The 24,489-nt window shown below is 43.1% G+C and overlaps 1 protein-coding gene across 1 annotated transcript; it reads left to right on the top strand.

Annotated features, from left to right (window-relative positions):
- Positions 1-326: 326 nt before the first annotated feature.
- LOC139412221 (rhombotin-1) lies at positions 327-24,136 on the top strand. Its single transcript, XM_071159048.1, has 4 exons — positions 327-1,122; positions 16,187-16,400; positions 21,650-21,775; positions 23,465-24,136. Exons 1-4 carry the CDS (start codon positions 1,101-1,103, stop codon positions 23,568-23,570), a joined length of 468 nt encoding a protein of 155 aa, XP_071015149.1. The 5' UTR covers positions 327-1,100; the 3' UTR covers positions 23,571-24,136.
- Positions 24,137-24,489: the final 353 nt, after the last annotated feature.

Below are 24,489 nucleotides of genomic sequence, written 5' to 3'. Positions count from 1 at the left end.
TGTAGTGCGCAATATGTAAAACCTTCCATAGTAAAATTGTCTGTTTGTCTCTGTCTCGCTCTTGCTCTTTCCCGTTCTCTCTCTCTGTCTCTCTCAAACACACTCACACACCCGCGCACGCAAGCACGGACATACATAGACACACGCACGCTGGCACCCTCAGTCACACACGCACGCACACTGACGCATGCACACGCACTCACAGACAGACCAATCACATCCGAGCGCGCACACCACACACACCGGGACACACGCACGCACACTTTCCCTTAGCTGTGCTTTTGTGTTTTGTCAGAATTAATGAGAAAAGTTCCCTTGCCCTAGGGGTAATTAGTGTCCTTGGAGTTAAATAAGCTAATACTTAGACACCTCTGGCACAAGCAATTATGTTTGTGTATTGAATAATTGATTCAAAGAGGGGGGAAGGGCTGCTAATCAGATCTGAGCATAATGAATTGATTTAATTAACAGGGGAATCTGAGGGTCTCTGGGAACTGCGCGCACTTTATTCGTAGCAGGAGCGGGCGCAGCACATAAATTGGAAAGAAAGGCAGTGTGAGTATGCTTTTAGCAGTTGTCAGGTCTGGAATTGGATTTCTTGAATATAGTTACAGTTTCGGAGCAAATGAGAACGGGGGGAGAATTTCTCTGTCGTCTAGTCTAAGCGTTTGATACGAGTACAGTTACAGATTCAGTAGATTTTACTGCTTTCCATTCTTTGTTTGCGTATGGAATTTACGAAGACCAACCAACATTGTTTTACGGGTGTAAATTGCAGTTGCAGTTTAGTCCGGAGAGGCAATTTTCTGTGTTTAGCAAGAACAAACTGAGCGCGGGCACCGCTCTTTCTTTCACGGATACATTATATTATCAATTGCCTAGAATAACATTCAAACGTTTGTTCATGTTACAAAGGTTTCCGTTACTAACGCAGATACAAGCCAAGCGTTCGTGAAATTTCAGCTTGCTGAACACATAAGGACGATTCGGTCGCTGTTTCAAAGCTAATTTCTAAGAGAAGCCTTGCGCACACCGACTGGTGAAGACTGCTGGAGCCGAGAACGGATCGTCTGGACCCGGACTCCTCGTTCCTCAGGACGATGGTGTTGGACAAGGAAGAGAGTGAGTAGCACCCCCGACGATGGGTATTTCATCTGGATGTCTCATTGGAAAAGTGTTTGTTTTTGTACTAAGTAGATAACCTAGCCTACCTCAGGATATGAATTAACCCACATTCTCCGTCTACGAAAGACACGTCTCGTAGACTTTATTTGGATACCCGGTGATAATTATTTGCGTTTTTTTGTCGTGAAGAACCTTGCTATTTTACTTCAACATCCATTAGAAGTCCTCAGCACGCACATACACATACGCCTATTTATTCACAGACTACACGTATTCTGCAATTTGGAGCTTTATGTTTATAAATGACTGTTCACGTGATGGGCATTTCAACCGTAACAGCACAACGCGGCTGTAACATGGTCCCGCTTTCCCTCTGCCTAAAGTGCTCCTCGCATCCTCTGAAGTTACCGAAGCAGCTCTTTGACATCAGCACAGGATGGGAGATGCAATTCGAGTGCTTTTTAACTTGATTGCAAATTATGGGTAGCACCATGCAATAGGGATGGCAGTTTCCTTTCCTAATGCAATACCTGTCTATTTTGAAATGGGCTATGTAGGTTAATGAGCAAGTAATCCCATACAATTTTACTTTAGAACAAACCTGTCTCTCTTGGCGTCCTATTTTGTCTATAAGTTGATATTTAGTAGTATATTTCATAGAATGCATACAAAAAGATTAAGCTAACCAAAAACCTCAAACTTGGAAGAAACTGTTGTGAAACTGGATCACTTAACTTCTGTCATCAGTTTGTGTAGAAAAAACGACTTTGGATAGCACTTATATCACTTGTGTAGCTGATCTATGGTGAGGTCTGTATTCTTAATAGGTAGGCTACTTAATACCTTCCCTCACAGCCTTCTAGGACCTAAAATAGGCTATTCTTGTCATATCTCAGAGAATACTGTCATCACACATTTGGTTTTAGCCAGAGGCTTTCCCCCCAAAAGTAATGGCTTGCATTTGCGACCCATTATTTATGTTTGAAAATTGATATTTCATATCTCTTAGCCGAGCATCCTTTCACTTACCCATCTAAAAACCAATAAAGGGATTGCAGTAGAAACATAAATTGGTCTGTCTAGCTGAATCCATGTTGTGCTAATGTACCCAGATTAACTCAACTGTAAATTGTCTCCTTTTGATGTCTGTCTTACTAAAAGTTCCCTATATGATTCATGATTCAGATGCTTTTAACAGCTATTGGCTAAGCAATATGGTAAATGTACAAGGTGATGCAAATGGCATTAGTGGGAAAGGATGCACAGGAGCATGTAATGCAGTCAATACTACATTAACTACTGATGCCCAATTACAGAACCAGGGAGAGTGGCTTTTAGGAGCATTAGGACTTGCAGAAAAGCTGAGATCACCTGCTGCTCATTGCCTAAAAGCTTCACCCTTTGCTTGCTGGGGCCGACAAACTGCGCTGGCATTTTGGTAGGGATAGGGGGGGGGGGGGGGCTTCCCATAGCTAGAGCAGGCTGTTAGTGATCCATTGGCTCAGAGACATTGCCTGCATTTTACAGTGTCCATACTAAACATAAAGCCATTTAGCCTACTGTGCATAAGAGGCAAGTGTGTGTGGGCTACTTGGCAGTTCAGCATACTTTTTAAATTCTGCATATATTAGCCTACAGTAATGTGATTAGACCACCATGCAGCTTTTAAGATCTTGTTTTTTTGCCTTGAATCACATAAATTGGAGACTTATTCTCATGAGGGCATTTTGTCTTAGGGAAAAAAAGAACACAGATGTTGACTGACAACCTAAGTTTTATTGAAACACTTTGGCTTTAACAGTGCTGAACTTGTGAATATGTGTGAAGTCTCTAGGAGGTCTGATGCCTCACAACGATCTAGGGAAATAACCAGACAGCTCTCTCTCTTCTAGAGAAAAGCTAATCCAACTTTTGAAATCTCTTTTGAGAAAGTAGGATACAAATCAATTCCCTCTCCACCTATTTTTAAACACTCACACATTTTACATTCATGTTTGACCTACTACAAGGCTCAACTTCACATTGGCATCCAGCTCCAGTGTAATAACGGGTTACTTAGCGTTGTAATGGAATTGATTGGATTAAAGGTCTTTACCGTGTGTGTGTGTGTGTTGGCATTAAATGTAAAAACAGTGATGGACTGGAACCACCTGCTCATATCACTAACATGTATACCAAGTGGGTCATGAATATCAACTAGGCTTTCTGTCCTCCTCAGACATTCTGTTCCTAGCTAACTATACCCCCCCCCCCCCCTCCCCATAAAACTGTATTGACAGATTAACCCAGTCTGAAAATATAGTACATCTGGTATTCTGAAGATATGTAGTGTGGAAGCACCACATCCTGAAATGACTTAATATGGATGTCTCTAGAAATGAATGGCACCACCTTCCCCAAATATTCCAGGTGAACATTTTATTTTTGCCCTCTAATATAAAGTTCCCAATTGACTTCTAATTCTAGTGGAAAAAAGCAATTCAGCCATTTTCTTTCCTTCAAGGTATTAGGAACTATCGGCTGCAGCAGAAATAATTGGGTCCTCATTGTAGACATGTCTTTGGCTGATCATTCGCACCACTGGGCTTTCTAAGAACCTGGGCTGAAGAGAACCTCCAATCCTAAAACCTGATGATAAATTCTTGGTTACCTTTGCACTTTAATTTCCGACCCCGTGAGAAGCCTGTCCAATGAAATGTGTACATTCATAAAGCAATGTTTTTCAAATGAATACAGAGACGTGATCTGTCGGCTACTGTAATAAAACTTGGGCTTCAGGCACTGATTTTTATTTTGAAATAATAAGAATTGCTTCATTCTTTACCGGAGTTACCATGGTAATTCTGTCTTGTAGCTATGTCATATTGATTTAGAAAGTGGACAGTAATATTTCTTTTCTGTTATTCCCTTTCTGCGGTTTGATTTCTAATTTCCAGTTGGAGATTACTTTCATACATTTCTTAAGTCGTTTTGCTTATTTTTTCTCAAATGTAATTTTCTCTCTTATATTTCCTATTTTCTCAGCTTATTGGCTTGTTCTTACTCTAAATTAAACTTGCCAATTTCAAATATTGAAATTGCATCGGTATCCTTTGCCCTGGGCTCTAAACAATGTTACAAGTTATTTCAACATTTCATATTGTGTGGTCACATCTAGTTATTAAGATGGTTTATCATGCCCCCTGTTTCCTTATTGGAACACATCTCTTCTTTCACTTGAATATCTTCCCAGTCCAGTGGGGATATCACTGACGTATCAGTGGACAACTGTCTGGTAAACCTTGCTTGGTCAAATGTCTTGCCATTCTACTATTGTAAACCTGAATGATTCGTTATTATCACTAATGGAAGACATGTTTTGCAATGGCTCATATGGACAAACAGGCCATGTACAGTTTACAAAGGGATATAATATCATTCATACAACAGTTATAACTCAATTATAATGTATGAACTCCAATGTGACATAGGCATGGAAAACACACCACACATTCACACCTCTCACTCACTACTTGTGCCCTCTACGCTCTATGCATACACTGCTATAACTGTTCTCTCGGTCTGTTCAATATGCAACATGACACTTCAACAGAAATATTCACATCCAACATGCTGAATTTGATTTCACCATTTACCATCAGTAAATTAATTTCACCATTTTAAACAATGAGTGCTTGATTCAGTGTGATCTACTATGATCTTGCATACACACAGTTCTCACCAGACCCAATGATGTATCCCACCCCAAACCAGATCCCTATCAGAATTGAGTGTTTCACATCAGTGACTGTAGAAGATGCATATCATTTCCCATCATTTCAGTGGACTGAGAGACACATGTAAGCAAGATACTAGTGTACCCACCTTCCTCTGGTGCAAATGGCTGCTCTCATCAGAGAGGCACACTAACTCAATGATGCACTCCTGAGCTCTTCGAGCATCCTTTTATCATATCCAGAGGCCACATGCTCTCACGTTATTTTACAACTTCTCACATCTAAGATCCATTTTCCCTATGCATCATGGGAGAAAGACTGACAAAGACTCTGTTTCCGTTGTCATTAGAAATTCTTCTCAACCTGCACTTCACAACATCCACCTGTTTTATTCAAAATAGTGCTTGGTGGGGGGGTGCAAAATGATGTCAGTAAACACGGAATTCTCTAAAGCTCCAAGGATGCCTACTGCCTACTCCAACATTACATAGAAAACCTTTTAGATGAAGGATCATTTTAGACCAACTTTTATGACATCTCAAAACAACCTTATCTCTCACCTTGAGACCTGAGATGAATGCAGACATGCTCAGCATTCAGACATAGCCCCTTCTAGTAATTTAATAGGATCTCTATGTCATAAGTTCCAGGATGGGGTGAAAATGACAGCCATATTGATCAGGGAGAAATCCAAACCAGTCTAATTGGAATGAAAGCCAGTAGAAGCATAATCCAGATTTTACTTATGCGGGAAAATAAATGTAAGGCGTGATGTATCAGAAGTTGTGTAATGTAATTATTGTCAACCTAAAATATTGTCATATAATTATGAAGTTTGTATGGGTTTTATACCACATTTCTGTTAAAAAAATAACCTCTAAAATACAGTATACAAAACATTAGGAACACCTTCCTAATAGTGCATTGCACACCCTTTTGCCCTCAACAGCCTCAATTTGTCGGGGCATGGACTCTACAAGGTGTGAAAACATTCCACTGGGATGCTGGTCTATGTTGACTCCAATGCTTCCCACAGTTGTGTCAAGTTGGCTGGATATCCTCTGGGTGGTGAACATTCTTGATACACACAGGAAACTGTTGAGCGTGAAAAACCCAGCAGCTCTGCAGTTCTTGACACACTCAAACCGGTGCGCCTGGCACCTACCAAAAGCACTTAAATGTTTTGTCTTGCCCATTCACCCTCTGAATGGCACACATACACAATCCATGTCTGAATTGTCTCCAAGTCTTAAAAATGTAATCTGTCTCCTCCCCTTCATCTACACTGATTTGAAGTGTATTTAACAAGTGACATCAATAAGGGATCATAGCTTTCACCTGGATTCACCTTGTCAGTCTGTCATGGAAAAAGCAGGTGTTCCTAATGTTTTGTACACTCAAGTGTAAATAGTAATAGACCATAGTTATCTTTATTTTAGTTTTCCTGGATAGCTGTGAAGGCTATTATATTATACAATATCAGTACTTGTTGCATTTACATCTTGTCTATGTCCCATCATCAACTGATTTCAACCAGTGTATGGCTGTGGATTGACTGACTGCATTGTTTGAATGGAATGTTGGCATAATGGCAGTTAATTTGAGAAATGTATGGAATCATTCCTCTAAAACTGGATAGCTGGCTTGCTAGCTAACAAACATACAGTGCAGATAAATTCATTATTTTACACAATCTTATCACAGCGCTGGCAAACCATGGTTGACCAATTCCCTTACCAAAATGGTTGACCTTTATCCCATCATAAGAAGGTTCATGTCCATTCCGGTATTGTAAATCCTAATTCTAAGACCGAGGTAATGCAGACACGCTCATTGTTCCGAGGTAATGCCCCAGTCATACATGCATTAGAACAGTCTCTCTCTGACTCACACCCATAACCTTACTGACCTTTGATTCATACACAAGTAGTGTTATTCTGCTTCACATTGTGGTCTTTTGAAATCTCCGTGATGGTGTCTCAAGTAGCCCTGCAGCAGGGGCCTAATAGGACATGCTGTGTATGCTCTACTGAGAGAGGCTATACAGTTCCATATTGATGATTTTACAGTTGGTGGTTTTTAATTGACTTTCTCTGGTCTTAAAAGTATATACTATTCTCCTGACTCGTCTGGTTATAGCAGGAACCACTCACTTCTCACTGCAAGGCTGAGATGCCTCGTCTGAGGTGGACTGCTCTTGCACAGATACACAGATTGAGACGCATGCATACTTCATTAGGAAAACACACATCTCTCTGCCATGCTAAAGCCGGTTGTTACACTAGTCTCCATGACATTACAGCTCTTCTCACATGTATTTATTGACCTATTTGCCTCATCTCCCTTCCCATCCTCTCTCTGGTTTCACTTGGTCATTCTGCAGTGTTCATTTCAGGCACTATTTAACTTTGAAAAGGCAGCGCCGATATGATCTTGTTTTTTACATTTAAATTAGGCTCTAAAAGAGTTTGTTCGTGAAGCTTGTGATATGTTACCAATACATTGGTTTTGTGTGTTAAGTTTACTGGTAAATGTTGTCTTGTATTGTCACTGCAACAATCTCTCTCCCCCCCCTGGACTTTACAGTAACAAGTTGTTAGTTCACAATGCAGTGAAAAGGATTCGAAATAGGATTTGAAAGATATTTAGACATACAAAAGGAATGCTGTTTTGTTGAATGTTTAAATGAGCTAGTGATCGCTGTAAAGAATAATTTATGTGGGAATTGAATACTGCGGCATAATTGTACCAGTCTGTTTGTGCATGCACGTTTCCATTTTGAAACAAATTGATCTGCCGTTATGCCTATTAACTGCAAGACCTTGTATAATCCCTCCTGAAATAGTCCCCTGATACGTATTGGTTCATGTTGTTTACTTGCTGTATATGGAAGTGTGTGTGTGTTTTGCTCAGTAGGGGTGGAGGCCTTTGGAGGCACTCATTAACTCAAATGTATTTCTCTCTTCCAGGGAGATCTCAGTTTTCCTAGGAAGCTGCTTGGGATTATTGAACCCTGGGTGGAGTGTGTGTTGGTGTTCGCATGTGTGGTGACTCAATTATGGCTCAGGTACTGCTTCTCAGTTGAGGATGTGAGTTCAATTTGGCATTCTGATGAGGGAGGTGCTTTAATGTTTTGGGACATTTTAGCTTCTGAAAACGGTAACCCTTCAGACGTGCTCCTTTAAAGGTGTTGCTGTACTGATACCATTTTCATAATGAAAGATGTGCAGCACTTTTGGCTGCCTCACATTTGAGGTAAATTCTGAAGGATAAGGAGGAGGCATGCAGTGAGTAGAGGACAGGCTAAAGAACAACCACTTCCAACAGAAGTACTTAAGATCTTAAAGGCAGATATCCTTTTATTTGCTGTTCCGGCAACTAAAGATTTTTCACTTTCAAGTACTCTCAAATAAAGGCTGTGATACTAATCGTTTTAAATGTAAAGCCTATAAGTGACTATTGTTGGCCAACAAATGTCACATAAATGTATTCAGGTCAAGCACATAAACTCTACAGTACACCAGTCTACATAGAAATGGAGGGCAATGCCACTTAAAACACAACATAGACAAATAGCAAACAGTATAGAGTGCTGTCCATTAAATGAGAGGCAACTTGCTGAGAACCAACAATCTCCGATTGGTTGACCTTCAATAAATCAAATGTTGAATAACTAATTAAAGGCTGTGATTGCAGGTTTATTTTCCCCTCCTGAAAGCGTTGAGATTGGGCAGCGGGTATTGAAATTGAGGATTTAATCATGGCTGACAATGAGTTTGCCTACACAACCACAGTTTGATCCATTAGACGCGAGTGGCAGCTGAGATCCATGCACACTTACTATTGTGGTCGGCTTTAATTGAAATTGGTAACTGAGTGTGGAACATAATAACCCCCTGCGTCCATTCACGTACACACACATACACGGATACATGCATACGCATGCTCGCGCACACACCCATCCCCTCTTGCAGGCAAGGCTTTTCTGTCCCCATCACACCAACATGTGACAGATTCCCCTGGACTAGTCAACCCAATAATGGAATAGCCATTTCATTTAACCCAAGAGTTGTGCTAGGACTTTAAAAATGGCATTGAAGAATAAAGACCAGAATGGCAGGCGTAACACATCTAAGATGTTGACTTTGATGAAACAACATTGCCTATTACAAAGACATCTGGAGAAGCTAATATCTTGACTCAATAACTCCTACAGCATTACAAGCCTGCAAACACACCACCGCAGTAGGTCAAGGGCCCTGCCTAATGCAAACCCCATCATCAGTGTGTGAACTGTCAATGGCGACCACCCTGGCTTGGTTCCCCATACAACCCCAGATCCAGGGACCTTTGAGGCCCTACTCTCCTGCCGTGCATCCAACCTGCCGCATTATTGACCCCATAAGGAGACAGAACCATGGTGTAGGAGAGAGTGCTACCTAAATGTGACGTTGGAGGCCTGTTCCCCCAAACAACTGCCCCCTGTGGCGTATTCGCATTATTCAACATTAAACGCCCCTCATGGCTCACCACAGTGTGTGGTTATTTTTTCCCTCCATTTTCGACTCACCGCGGACCCTGAATGGCACACCTGTCTCCTGGCATATCCTTTGAAATAATAAGTGTGCTGTAATTGCAGGGGAGTGGGGATTTCATACATCACTTCCTGACCTTGGGAGTGACACAAACTTTAGAGGCTACATTTATGCCTCCTGGATGCATTTTTAATGTGGGCTAAAATGTGTTTGGGCATTATTCCGTGCCGGATGGCGGAAAGCATCTGTGACAGTACTAATGGTTACATTTTGCCAGGAATCATGAAGTGGCAGATACGATTGTCCCCTTTATCAAACTCTGAAAAGATCTGGTTGGAGAATAGATGGATTTATCGCCTTATTCAAATGCTAATGCAATCGGTGAAAAAATGAATTGAATTCACACATATGAAGATGCATTCATTATCCGGGTTATTGACAGCTTCGCTGGCAGTCACCCTAATGGAACTGTGGTGAAGTAGTTGGCTCAGAGCTAGCCTGAAAGAGGCTCAGTTAACAGATTAACTTACATTGAGTTAGGCTAGTTCTCTGAATCTGCTAACAGAGGGTGAGTTAGCATGCTAAAAGAGGTTGATTTAGCAGCAGGCTAATCGGGAAAAGGAGGATACCTAGTCAGTTGCACAACTGAATGCATTCAACCAAAATGTGTCTTCTGCATTTAACCCAACCCCTCTGAATCAGAGAGGTGTGGGCGGGCTGCCTTAATCAACATCCATGTCATCAGCATCACCTGGGGAGCAGTTGTTGGGGGTTAACTGCCTTGCTCAAGTGCAGAACAACATATTTTTCAACCTTGCCAGCTTAGGGATTCAAACCAGCGACCTTTCAGTTACTGGTCCAATGCTCTTACCACTAGGCTACCTGCTGCCTTTCAGAGGTAGTGTATCAAGGTAGCTTCTAGAGGTTGAGTTAGGCTAGCTCTCTGAGCCTGCTACTAACTAAGCACTAAAAACAAACTGACACTGCAGGCCCTCAACAGAACCGGCCTAACAGTTTATTGGCTAGATACAAGGCCAGACACCTCCCCCTCTTCGCTCTCTCTCCAATTGTTCCCCTGATCATTCTTCTTCAGAAGTTCTTGGAGCTAACCCTGCATAACGAGGGTTAGGAGCGATGGGCGTTTCTTTATTTTATTCTCGCTCTCTTTTGTGTGAGGGCTGTCGACAGCTCACCTTCCAAAGCTGTAATCTCACCATGCTCGTGAACAACCAAGTGTTGGAACAAGTTGGCTTCTCTAATAACTTGGAAACCCTGCCGGTTTCTCGTCTCAAAATAAGCAGTAATGAATATAATTAGAAAGCTGTTGCATATCTCTGTGATACATTTATTTTAATTAACCCCATGTGAATACATTTAAAATAATAGGGGGTGAAAGTGTGGGGAAAAAACACCCTAATGAAGTTATCTGTTAATTGGGATTGTTTCTGCAGCCAAACCACAGTGAGTTGGGGCCACCAGGAGCTAACAAATCGTGCTGTAAGCATCCCTGCCTCCACAGAAAAGGGCCCATGCTGACTTCAAGTGTAAGAAATGCACCTCTGACGTGATGGAAATGACCGGCGGCCTGGAGAAAAGGCAGCCCTGTTCCAGGCCGCTCTACTGAGACTCCCCACACCGTGCTTGAAGCTGGGCCAGTGTTATTGCAGCCCTAATGCGGTCGCCTCATTTGGAGCGGATCAGGAGTAATTATGGTGGGGAAAGTGGCTGCCGACCACGGGGGTCAGGACACTTGTAACGTGAAAAGAGCAATTATTTCAGGAGACAAAACTCTCCCTTATCCCGGGCAGGGCCAGGGTCAATGCAAGGGACGACTGGGCTCCGTTTCACCGGGGCTTATTAGCCGCAGCAAGCTGCAAAGTTTGCCAGAGTGCATCTCGTTAATGAACAGTCCCCTCCTCATCGGCACCAGGCCCTGCTCTACCCCACTTACCGGGGCTGTTAATTATGTCATAATCAGAGCATGCAAGCCCAGCAAGCACTTCTCACAGACCCAAGCATTCACAACACAACCGTCTGTAAATGTGGCTGTACTGTAGTATACTGTAAGAGATCACACCCAGACAGAACCCACAGGACTAGTCTAAAACATGCTGAATATAAAACCATGTGTCATTGACTGCATTGGCCTGTGAACTACTGCATGTGTTTATTCTGTCTTGGAGCGATATGCTCCAACTGCGGAGGGAAATATGAATTCTACAAAGTCTTGATTATGCTTATCATTTTGAATGCACTCATTTGTCTCCTTTCAGCTGGCCTATATTCCAGCTGATATTATGACCAGATGTCTTGTGTTTTGTCTTGGCAATAGAGGAGAATTGGTGTCTACAGGCTCAATTACAGTAATGATGTGAGCTGATTGAAAGGGGCTGATTCATGCAGACAATGGCAGGACATCTGCCTGCGATCCCCATTAACCTCCATGGCGGCTGCCTCGGCCCTGTCTGGGACAACATTCTATTCTGGATTGCCATGGCCACAGCGTTTACAGTGAGAGAGGGAACACAAAAGCCTGGGTTTACGGCTTCAGCCTCTTCCAAGCCACTGCAATATTCACCAGAAATTCTACTTGAGCAACGCCACCACTGGTTAAGCAGCTCAAATGGTTAGGCTACACCAACAGGACTGAACATTGCTTTTACCAACCCAGAATCTAGGATTTCATTGTGCCCACTCAACATAGTAGAAATAAATGCCTAGTAATAAACACTAAATTATAATGACTGAATTGAAATACTGTCCAAGAGCGCATGGTTCATTTTCCCATACAGAGTTGATCTGTTAGATGGTTTCGAAAGCCTATCATATCCTTATTGAGCAATGCTTAAACGGGAATCCATGTATAGATTCATAGTGCCTGATTTAATGTGTCTGTCTGATGTCTTCTGGAGGAGTCAGTGAGTCACAGAGGAGATGATGAACACCGTTGTTTCACTTGAATGCAGTTGTTAGTAATGTAGCATGTCATTTCTCTGGGCATCTCTCAGCGTCTGTCATTGCGGTTACCAGTCTCTTATTTACTGCAGTGAGCTGAGAGCAGTAATTATACGGGCCCCAGAGATGAGGTCCACTCAGCCCAGCCTCCCCCAGAGACAAGACGCTGCCTGAGTGATGCTATTCAATCCCCTTCCCTCTGCAGGAACCAAGGGAGCCTGCGTCACATCAAGGTGTCACTCCACCTAATTGATCACATGTATTTAATTCCAGAGAGTGACCCCACCCACCGGGTAGTGATGTACTGTACACATTTCTATTCAGACGTGCTTATTTAACAGATTAGCATGCAAGCAGATGTATGATAGGAGAAGGAGAAAAGGGGATCGGAGGGCAAATCCTCCCCTCTTTCTCTCTCTCCATCACTCCTTGCCTAATCTGAGGATGTGCCATGCAGATGTGATAATTGTATTTCAATGCTTTAAAACGTTTCCTCGAGTGCACCGAACAGCTTATTTTCCTTTTAAAACGTTAAATACATCAAAAGGGTTACCACATAGATTCTATTTTTAGATAGCGGTAAAAACTGATCTTGAAATGGGCTTACATAGCATCCGATTTCTATCTCTATAATGGAAAGTACATGGTCTGACCGTTTCAATGAAGGGAAAAAAAACATAACTGAGCAATGCTCAACATAACATATTCTTAAGAGATAAGGTCTTTAAAAAAGAAGAGGGGTGGAAAAAGACTGAGATGACAGACCTTACACCAAGTATTAATGGCAAATTAATTTCTTTCTCAGCGAAAATATTTGACAAGGCAAGATCCCTCTTTAAAATACAAAAATGCATTCCCTGTTGGAATATGAATCATGGTCTAGCGAGCTACGTTTTTTGGGACACCAAATGACACGGGAAGGTCAGTGGCACTTGTATCTGTTAAATGGATTGGATTAAGTGGAGGCTGCCTCTTCGGCTGCTGCCGTTTCCTTTTCTAATGTAACTTTTTGTTCTCGGCAGGTTGGGAAGGTGCTGTTCCATTCAGGGATTTCACATGGTACTAAGTGTGGTGACAGGTGCAAGAAACTATTCTCCTGGTATTAAGGAAATTGACATGACATTTGTTTTATACAATCATTTATTCTGTCACTACTCTTTGTTTAGGAAATGCTACATGCAGTGTAGCTACTACTGGAGTTTTCTGAGGCAATTTTCCACAGGCTGTTTTGGTAGATGACATCAAGCATGTGTTTCTTCCCTGAGACAGCAGGATCTGTGCAGTAAGCATCCTGGCTTCCTAATGTATCTGAGGCTTTTCCTCTGTTCAGGCAGCACTCTCAGGCCCATAGAGGGAGCACTGTGTACATGGTGGTGGGGAGGAGTGTCAGACTCACTGCAGTTTCAAGTCTGGGTTAGGGAATACAACATTGCCACGTTGATGTTTAGGATGCCTCTCTCAACATAGGGAGAGCTCCAAAGAGGCTGGAACAGGGGACGTGCTGTACAGCCCTTCCACAGAAGGGGTTAAACCCCCTCCTTTGCAGAGTTGATGTAAAGCACACACATGTTATGTAACAGGGTGGGTAAATGGTATGTGGGGGGGGCGGTGGTCTAAACCAATTATGAGTGGTTCTCTGGAGGTGGGGAACGACCTTTGTGTATAATTAGTTCTCTTATTTAAAGCAAAGATTTTGAGTAAAATAACTAATTAGCTGTCATAAAAGGCAAATTAAAGATTTTTTGGTGATCCCTGAGGGAATTGAGGAAACCCGATTTTGTTTTGCTATGCGCATGCACAAACCACACACACGCACACACAGCACTCTCTCTCCTCATTAAGACTGTTTTTAGTTCTGTGGAAGGCTGACAGGCGAGCACTGTTGGCATACCTGCAGAGAGCTCCTCTAACAAGCCATGAGATGCAGGTAGAACAGACCACCCTTAGCTAGTGTGGCTTCAATTTGAAGCTTTTTAGCTTCATTTACACAGAACATTGGTATTTATAGCGGGTTTTGTGATCCTAATGCGCCAGCTTCAAGGGGCCCGTTTTGGGGAGGGAGGAGGTGAGGGAGCTGGAGGGTAGGCAGAACACTAATTGATGGTTCCCATCACCAGCGCTGGACCAATTAGCCTCCCCTTTCCACTTGTGATAAAGAAATGGGAAGAAGGCTGAATACCACCAGAGCTCTTATTCACATACAAACCAAAGACATCAATTTAACTAACAAGCTCACCCTTTCCCTTATTTTAAAAGGAGAGATGCTAATTATATTACATTCACAGTATTACTGATGGTCAGAAATGGCTGAACAAATCTGGATCCAATAAGGCGTGTGTGGGAGACAGAGGGAAAGACAAAGGAATAGAGACAGGAACATGTGCTTTGGTATTCAGCAGAACAAGGTGCTATGGGGTTTTTGTGCAGGGGAAAATGACATGTTTAGAGGAGAATCAGGGGCATTGGGTGATACAACTGCCTAGCTACCAGCAGAGGCTCTGTTTATCATGGAAATAACTACTATGGTTCCAGTGAAACTACAGGGTGGCTGCCCAACACCACTGACATCCAAACACAACTAGAGGACATCAACACACACATTAGAGCACTACTCTCCTGTAACTGCCATCTCTCTGACAAATATACTGTAGGTCAATAGCAACTGTCTTTTACTAGAACACAACACCTCAACAACAGATCACACCTCTGAGGATAAAGACAAAACATCTAGAAAATGTACTAAAGTTATATAAATGCTACAGTGGGAAAAAGCTATGAAATTCAAAGAAAGCCTCCCAGCACACCATGTCTTTAAAACATCGGGCATTTGCCGTTTTATAGGCACCCACATACAAAGCGATGGCCGTCCTCCCTCCCTGTGACGCAGGCTGCGTCCGGTTTTTGAGAGAAATGTGTTTTGAAAGCAGAGAGGCGAGCGGTGGCCGTCGTGTGTTCTATTAGACAGATCAATAGCTCAGTGTGTGAGAGTGTCTTAAGAGCTGTTGTCCTGTGCTTTCAGCTGTGGCAGACCTGTTAGTGCTATGGAGGGGTGCCGCCTGCCACTGCCTCTGTACCAGTAGTGGCCTGAGGGGGGCTTTTAGTCCAAACACAAATGTCAACCACACATAGACTATTAGTGTTTAGTGCAGTTATTAAATGGACTTTATTTGTCCTTTAGGAGGCTAAAAGGCACACTTAAAGGGGACCTGCGTGACAGCGGGGCAATTTGCGGGTTTAGTTACTCAGGCTCGCTCGTTGCTGACACATGAGTACAGATAAGTGTAAAAGAAGGAAAGGCTGTAATGCAGCGAGCGAGCGTGGTGTGTGTCTGTGTGAGTGCGCGCTGAGAGGCACTTAGGCCATAACATATCTCACTGGGGTCTGCGAGCAGCGTTCTTGTGGTCAGAGGCGTTTTAAAAGGTTAATGTAAATCTGTACCAAACAAAGCCCATGAGAAGCTTTTACAGCTGTGGACAGTTCAGAGCAATGAGCGCTGATGAAATGGTAGGTGACTAACATAATATACAGCATGCTGTAAATACCACGCTAAGCAATATGAGGTCTGTCTGTGACTCTGTTACGAGTACAGCTTCAAATAATCAGTAGGCCTGCCTGCCTAGTGTGGTTTACCTGGTGTGACTGTAGTCCAATGTGATCTGTGTGCCTATCTGAACGGAAGAGTGTTCATGTTAATGCATATGAGCAGAGGCAGTGCACTGTGGCCCTCTCTCTCTCGTGAGGCTCTGCTGCCTCCAGACGCTGCAGCAGCAGCCTTATCGAAAAGAGAACAGGAAAAGTCACTGGTGTTCCTGGGCAGTGAATCACGCCGCAGCGTTTGTCTCCTTATCGCTACAGGTGTGCCGATGCTCTCCGTCCAGCCCAAAGGGAAACAGAAGGGGTGTGCTGGCTGCAATCGCAAGATTAAAGACCGCTACCTGCTCAAGGCCCTGGACAAATACTGGCACGAGGACTGTCTGAAATGTGCCTGCTGCGACTGTCGCCTGGGGGAGGTGGGCTCCACCCTCTACACGAAAGCCAACCTCATCCTCTGTCGCAGGGACTACCTGAGGTAAGAGAAGCCACAGTCAGTCGCCCCTCATAGAACAGAAAGGCCACGCCCCACCTAGGGCTGTGTCAGCTCTCTCACTACTGCTAGGGTAACACCACCATGAATGTCTATCAACCTGCCTCTCACTAGAGCTCTCTATTTGGGTCCATTTGTATGTGAACCAGTGTTTTTCTCGAGCTTTTAGAAGACATTTCCTCCCAGGCTGTTTTGGTAGATCAAGCGCCTGTTTGTTCCTCATTATAGGATATCGATGCTGACTAGATGTGTGTCAATTAAGCCTGAATCCCATTATGCTCATGCGTGACTCTCCCCAGGCTCTGATCTGAAGCCTTGGGAAGGCAGAGCGGAAAGTTTCCAATTCCACGTTTGTATGTTTTTAGCTCTCTTAAAAACATTTTTCTGTTTCAATTTTTTTGTTGCTTGTTTACATGAACACAGCACTCTCTCCCCTCGCGGTACAGACCTGGTTTCAGTAACAGTAGAGATGGGTCATGTTGTGTTCTGGGACGACTCCAGGCAGGCTAGCTTCAACTTTAGTGTCTGTGGCTCAATATTTTCCCCCTGTACCCTGCCATCTGTTTCCTAAATTATACATGATCATTTCCTGGGCGTTAAGTCACATACCCTGGGGCTTCCGAATGAGATCCTACCATTTATCCCCGAGACCATCCCCTGGGGGCCAGCCTAGAGACCTTGCTGCCCCTGGCCTCTCCCTGTCTTTCCCCTCCCTCTCCCACCCTGCCCTACCAGCAGGTCCCAACCGAGAGGGGCTTAGGGGCCGGGCGTTGAGAGGAGCCATTACCATCCATCAGCTCCCACCAAGAGTTAATGCTGTTAAGATGCAGTGAGAGAGGTTTTACTAAGACTGCTGCTGCACCCGGAAGGGGCAGATGGTGCAGATGAGGTCATAATAAAAGGAGCAAATGACAAGAGAAGGCAAACATTATTAAGCCGAGAGTGGCGCTTTTGACATGGTTAAATATGATTCCCTAAAAGGGCCGGCTTCTCCCTCCCTCTATCTGATTGATTTCTCCCTCATTATGAAGGCCTTATCGTGGACATCAGCTCCCTGATGAAAATGTGTTCCTATGGGCTAACTGGCCTGACAGGCAGCTCTGCAGAAAGCAAACTCAAAGCAAGACTAGGGCAGAGCGGTGAGAGAGGAGGGAAGAAAATGAGGGGCAGAGGGGGCTAGAGTGAGAGGGAAGAAGCAAGGGAGCGAAACATAAAGCAGGAGAGGCGAGGGAGAGATGGGCTTTCTGTGTTTCTGCCTGGGCCATGATGGCCTAATGAAATACAGCCCACTCGTCTGCTCTTCAGCCTGAGACAAATGCATGCCACTTAATGGCTGGAGATGTTTGAGATGAATTCTATTATGGAACAAATTAAAAACATTCCCTTTCTCAGCAGCGAGGGAAGAGACAGTTTTAGAGCTTATAGTTTTAAAGTAGGTGACGCAGGCTCCATACGGCCTCGTAATCCCCTCACAGAGCCCCCGTCCTGCACGGAGAGAGGAACGCTTCCCCTCACCTCCATTAATGAAGTGGAATCCTCCTGTATGGAGCTGCAGTTCATTAGGGACATGCAGCCAGGGTGGATCAAACACACTTTATTTCCCTGGGTTTGGAGCCCTGCCATGCGCACATTAATTATTATAGGAGCTCCGTCTGTGTTCGTCCTTCAGGAGCTCAGTAGCACCGGTAACATCTTGTGCACCCCCCCCAGCCCCCCGCTCTCCCCTGGCTGGCCTGCCAGCAGCGTCTTCTAAAACCTCAGATCAGAAGTTTCTGAATCCACTTGACATTCTATTCCCTCTGTTGTAAAAGGCTGGGTTGGTTTATTAGCAGTTTTACCACACTTTCATTATCACGCAGAACAATAGATTAATTAGGTGTTTCATTTTTGTCTGGGACTCGGGATCTGGCGACCTCGCCAAAGAAGGTTGACAAGCCAGTCATGCTTTTGATCGCCCGAACCCCAAGCCTGACATCGTTTTATCTTCTAACTGACAAATATTTTAAGGGGAACATACTGTATCAGTCATCTTTTTATCAAAGTAGAGTGCCTTTATTTGAAGTTTAAAGCACTTTTTTTCCCAAGCTAATGGACATTGTAAGTTGCGCAGTACCGTCAGCACTGCAATGGAAGTAGATATTAAACTGTAATTAAAACATCCTATTATCTGTGGATGTATTAATGTATGTCAAACGTCTCTGCCACCCACTGGAGATAAAAAATTCAATAAAAACTATAATAAGACAGTTACTTCTTTCCTCAAATAAAGTAGAAAACATTTTCTGGCAACATTTTGAAATATATATTATAGCAAGCTTTACACCTTCAAAGACACAACTGTTGAGGAAGGTCAAAACACGCCTTACGTGCATTAATACAGTAGCTCTCCTTTCTATGAAATCAGACAAACTGTAAATGGAGCAGTGAATCTCAGAGCTTAGAGCAGAGTAGAAGACTTGAAGAGCTCAAGTCCAATCTTAATGAAACAGAAGACATGCAGATGATGCCGGCATGCAGGGGGAGAGTCTGAAGTTAGCGAAGCAGCAAGTTCAAACAGCTAAAGAAAGCACAGCTGTCTCTCCAGATCCACGCTAAATCACACAATAACTGAAGGAGTGGAACAATGGAGGAGAGGCTCTTTAACTTTAATGGCAGTTCATTTTGTTTCAACCAGCCAATATCAGTGGAGGAAAATGACTTCCAGTATAAACTATTTTGTTTTCTCTCAACGCTGCAGTGTTTATATATTTTTTCTCAATCTTGGCAGTGAACAGTTCACGGCATGCTAAATCTGCTTTTTTTGGTAATGCCTATTCATTTTTTTATGGCATTCTGTTGAAGATCATGTTTAAAATTTCAGTTAACATTTAAATTCTACAAGCACACTATGCTATGTTACTGTAGACAGTATGGATTGAATAGATATGCTGTGACAGTTCATTTCACAACTATGAAAGTCCTTCAGCACCCTCACTGGAAAGTCCCACTAACCGGCCTCACCATGGTAATGGCTGGTTTCACTTTATCTTACATTATATAGCTTCAAAATCCATCCCATTGTCTCAGTTTGAGGGTGACCTTCCAAAAGAGTACTTGTAACCTTCTAATCCACTTAAATTAACCACTATTTTAAGCTGGGCCCTTTCTGTGCTTCAAACCCTGCCTAAAAAATTGACTTCTTAACAAAGTAGGATTGGCAGCGGTCTGTAGTGAGGGGCAATGTATTCTGCCCTCAAATGTTCCACAGCATTCATTCTCCACTTCAATGGGACAACAAATTGTATATATGTCGAAATAATTAGTGTACCAGTTGTGAGGATATTGACTTTTCTTAATCCTAACAGACAAAATGTAACTGCATCATGAGCTACTGCACTATGATTGTACCAGTCACACAGCACAGTATGCCATTACAATATGTGGGAATTCAGAACAAAATAGTCTTATGATTTGTAATCATTCTTAAAAGAACTCAAATCTCTACTGTATGGTGAATCGCAATTAAGGTGTTGTGATCCTCATTCCCACTCAGCTCTCCCTAGTGCTATGCATGCTGGTCTTTGTAGTCCCTATTCCACAGTGCCCTCCCACTAAATGGTCAGCATAGTGTCTCTGTCTATTACTCAAAGTGCGCTGCTGTCCCTATATCAACCACAGAGCCCAGGGCCCACACTGCCATAACACTGAAACATAACCTTCATGATGGCTTTACATCACTGACATGTCCCCTGGGAAGCATACAATACTGCATCTAATAAAGCATCCATATTCACAGGGCCAGTCAAGTAGCAGGTCAGCACACACACACAGAAGGACAGACTAGGTCAGAGTCAGACCACAGAGATGATAACAGCCTGGTTTAGTTTGAGCTAGAACTGATGCTGATGCTGATATTAACAGAATCAATCCAGAATAGAATATTGGGTCCTTTTCATCTGTTTTTTTAAAGAGGAAAGAAATCACTAATATATCATTAATAAATCTAAAAGCCTGACAATCATTTCACCAAGTGGGTTTGAGCAGCAGCACCTTGTCCGGGTGGCATGGAAAGCTCAGCGTTCCAGAGGTCTATATCAACACACTTTACTGGAACAGTAACCAGTTCGAACAATGACTTTGTTCAACACTTCGTATCTATTAGAACCAAACAGCTCTGTCTCGCTCTCTTTCTCCTAGTCTAAGGCACCAGCAGCAGTCCTCTCCTCTGGGGCAGTGTGCTCTAATTAGACCCTGGGTCTGCTGGAGGGATATGTTTTCTGTGACAAGGGGAGAGCAACCGACAGAGACTAATATGGAGAGGGGAACCATCCTTTGACTATTCTCTCCACCTGAGTCTCCTGAGCCCACAACTTTGGGAACGTGTTTGCCACTGACAGTATGTTAATCTGCCATCGCCTGCCTGATCCCCTTTCGCAAAGCTGTGGCGCTGTCCCCTTTTCCTGCCTGCAGAATGTGCAAGTCTATCTGTGATTCAAAATCTTCAAATTAAACATAAGGCCAGGCGCTTGGAAAATGTAAATGTGACTGGGGGCTGCAGGCTCCGGAGTGGAGTTGCCTTTGCTTTGCTTTGAGGAGAAAGATCTACACCAGTGCCTCTTGCTCTGCTTGTGACCTTCATCGTTTGCCTCCTATCTAATAAGCTTAAACAAACAGCAGTGAAATGTGAGTTGTGCGTCTGTTCAGTGTACTGCCGAACATCTAGTTACCTCTCCAAGGTCTCCCCGCCATTCTCCCAGGCAGTCTCTGAATGAAACAGAGGGGGATCGAGGCAGTATCCTTGCAACAGGAATCTTTTGAACGTTTGACTACATTATAGAATTTAGCCTCTTGTGTAAAATCCAGCTGGCTTTGGTTGGAGCAAGTCTCATTAGGTACTTTGGTTTTAAAATTTGAAAACTTTCAACAGTTCAATTGGTTGCCTCAGATCTGTTTTTATTGCTTTCGCTATGTGCTAGGAGAAATGCTTTGAAGAAGGGGATTAGAACCATGTGATCATTTTAATTAGATCATTAGCAAAGAATTAACATCTAGGTTTGTAGCCCTCATTAACAAAAAATACCAAGTGTGTGCCAAGATAGATTTGTGAATTAAATGGGATGTTTTCGGATTTGTCTGTTTTTCACCGTTCTTTCTGTTTTTTTTTTCTTCTTGGCTTTACTTTTTGTTCGCTCCTCTGTTGCATGAAGGCTAAGAAAGGTACGTTAATCTCTGTTTGTATTCTCTCTCTCTTCCAGGCTTTTTGGTACAACAGGGAACTGCGCTGCCTGCAGTAAACTGATCCCAGCCTTTGAAATGGTGATGAGAGCCAGAGATAATGTTTACCATTTGGACTGTTTTGCCTGTCAGCTTTGTAACCAGAGGTAAGGAGAGCGAGAGCTCACAACTGTGTCGTGAGACTGCCTTTTTGAAATATGTAATGCTGTTCTGAAATGGCCATTAGCTCAAACTAGTTAGCCATTTAACAAAAAAAACTGCCTCTTGAGGTGCAACAGATCTGTTTTGGGGTCAGTAAAACTAAACCCAGACTGTCTGTGTAAATACAGATTTTTGTTGTCTGTCTTCCCATTTTGAAAGCACATGCGTGTTGCATTGCATTAGCAACATTGTTCATTCATATGTTGACCCTGCCATTAGTTTGTCCTTGTTTGTGTTTTGTGACTAGAAACAACTGGAATTATAAACTTGAGGGGAACAAAATTAGTTCATGTATCAAGTGATACAGCTGCCAGACCAATGCCAACACTCACAATGCTTTAGTTGAAAGGTTCACTTTAAGCCACAACAATACACCTCCAAGAGGCCACTCTACGGGAACATGCCTTACAAGTTTGGGTACCACACTACAGGGTAGTGGAATTAAACAGATTTTTAAAAATATAAATACTGTATGCTATTCAGTCCAGGAATGTTAACTATGTTAACTAGACACCTTAGTGACCCACATGGGCCAAAGCCTTGCTCACTCCATCCTAGGTCCTGACCGCTCCTCACTTTTGAGCTCTACACTATTACATCCATACATACTCTCCTCACAATACAATGCAACAATCCCATAACAGTGCCACACAGAGAACACTCTGCTAATCATGGGGTATTGTGACCCTCTCCATCCATACAGCACAGGCACATTAACCTTTCACAGGGATGAGTCAGTAACCATGGTGAGCACCTGGCTGGGGTATGGGAATGCTGGCTGCAGCCACTCATGGGGCCAGGCTTTACTGGCTCACTGATACCACAGCCATTGCCCCTCTGCCAGCCCTCAGCCTGCCCAACACATTACTGTGTAGCCCAGCCTGATAAGCAGCCCTGCCATCAGTACGGCTGTTCTTATCTTCACTCATTCTGTCTATGAAGCTGTGTGTCGTACAGTACATAAGCACTGCCATTTAAAAGGATGCCCTTGAATAAGGCAGTTAACCCACTGTTCCCCGGTAGGCCGTCATTGTAAATAATAATTTGTTATTTTTAATTTTTTTAATTTTACCTTTATTTTACTAGGCAAGTCAGTTAAGAACAAATTCTTATTTTCAATGACGGCCTAGGAACAGTGGGTTAACTGCCTGTTCAGGGGCAGAATGACAGATTTGTACCTTGTCAGCTCGGGGATTCGAACTTGCAACCTTTCGGTTACTAGTCCAACGCTCTAACCACTAGGGGGGGGGGGGGGGGGGGGGGGGGGGGGTTCTTTCATTGGGTGCCAGTCCATTTGTCCACACGTTTTGAAATTATATATTTTTTATCTACTTGTATTTGAAGCCACACCTTCAGTGACCATCAGAGGGGCCTTTGAATCATACACAAGGAACAATGGCATTTGCAAACAAGCGACGTCGCCAAACGGGTACAATCAAAGCCCAGAGAGCAGCAATGGCCATCGCCTTTAACAGCTGATCTCAATCAACCACATTCTTCTCCTAGAGCAATGCTATCATCATCAGCCTGTCAACACAAATAACTGTCATATTGTCCTCTACTAATCTCCTTTGTCTCCCCACGTTGTCCTCCTTTTTATTAATGCTTTGCCTTTGTGTTTTCCTGGCTGGCAGGTTTTGTGTGGGGGACAAGTTTTTCCTTAAGAACAACATGATTCTGTGTCAGATGGACTATGAGGAGGGCCAGCTGAATGGCAGCTTTGAGACGCAGGTTCAATAGCCGGGCCCAGTGGCAGCGACCAGGAACCCTCGGCCCGCCGTACTTACACATGATGCCATGGATGTTCTGCTGCACTTGGGAAGAGGAGCGTCTGTCTGCTTGCCTGCAATACTTTTTAAATAGCCCTTTATCAGTCCATAAGGACTCTATTGTAAATGTACTACTTTTTGCCCCTCCCCTTCCCACCCCAACACTGAGCAGTTACAAGTTTTGATGTACAGTTGTGCCTGCTTAGCTGAGCACTGTATTGCTTGTATGTTTTTGTGACGTTTGTTTTGGGTTTGTTTATTCTTTTCCCCTTTCGGGAACGTTTCCTTGGAGGGTATGTACAGTCTGTTTTCTCTGTATATATAAACTGGAACATTTATTTTATGAAATGTAATGCAATTTTATTACTAGTGTGAATTAAAGATTCTTAAATGTTCTTAGTGAGTTTTTTTTGTTTGTATACCAAAACCAAAGTTGTTTGAGGAGGCTGGCCCATGTGTTGATATCATTATTATCTCTCAAATCACAGAGCTGTAAAAAAGCCTTGCGAGGGGAAAAAAAATATTTTTTAAAAAGCAGTGGAGAAAAAAAGGACGTTTTATTACATTTTGCAAAGAGTGCTGATGGAATTAGAAATGCTGTTTCAAATGAACTAAATAAGATTTTATTTGGAATAAAATAATGACTTCTCCAGACTGTGTTGTTGTACTGAGCGTGCAGGTGTCATGAAAGAAGCAGTGTTTGGATGAGAACGCAGAGAGAGAGCGAGAGAGAGTCTGCACCCACTGAATCATGCCTCGCTAATTGCCATCTGATTATGAGTGTGAATTGGCTGGGAAATGAAATGCACCAGCAAATAACAAATTAGATAATAAATACTCATTGCATTTGAGTTTATTCTAACTAGATGTGGAGCTGCAATAACCAATTT

This window comes from Oncorhynchus clarkii, chromosome 6, assembly GCF_045791955.1.
Source record: "Oncorhynchus clarkii lewisi isolate Uvic-CL-2024 chromosome 6, UVic_Ocla_1.0, whole genome shotgun sequence".
In the NCBI taxonomy this organism is placed as follows: Eukaryota; Metazoa; Chordata; class Actinopteri; order Salmoniformes; family Salmonidae; genus Oncorhynchus; species Oncorhynchus clarkii.
The sequence above is the reverse complement of the archived record's forward strand: the minus strand, read 5'-3'. Positions and strand labels throughout refer to the sequence as shown.

Coding starts and splice junctions, on each gene's coding strand:
- LOC139412221 (XM_071159048.1), top strand. CDS start 1,101: ATGGTGTTGGACAAGGAAGAGA. Junction 16,401..21,649: donor TGTCGCAGGGACTACCTGAG/GTAAGAGAAGCC, acceptor TCTCTCTTCCAG/GCTTTTTGGTACAACAGGGA. Junction 21,776..23,464: donor TGTCAGCTTTGTAACCAGAG/GTAAGGAGAGCG, acceptor CCTGGCTGGCAG/GTTTTGTGTGGGGGACAAGT.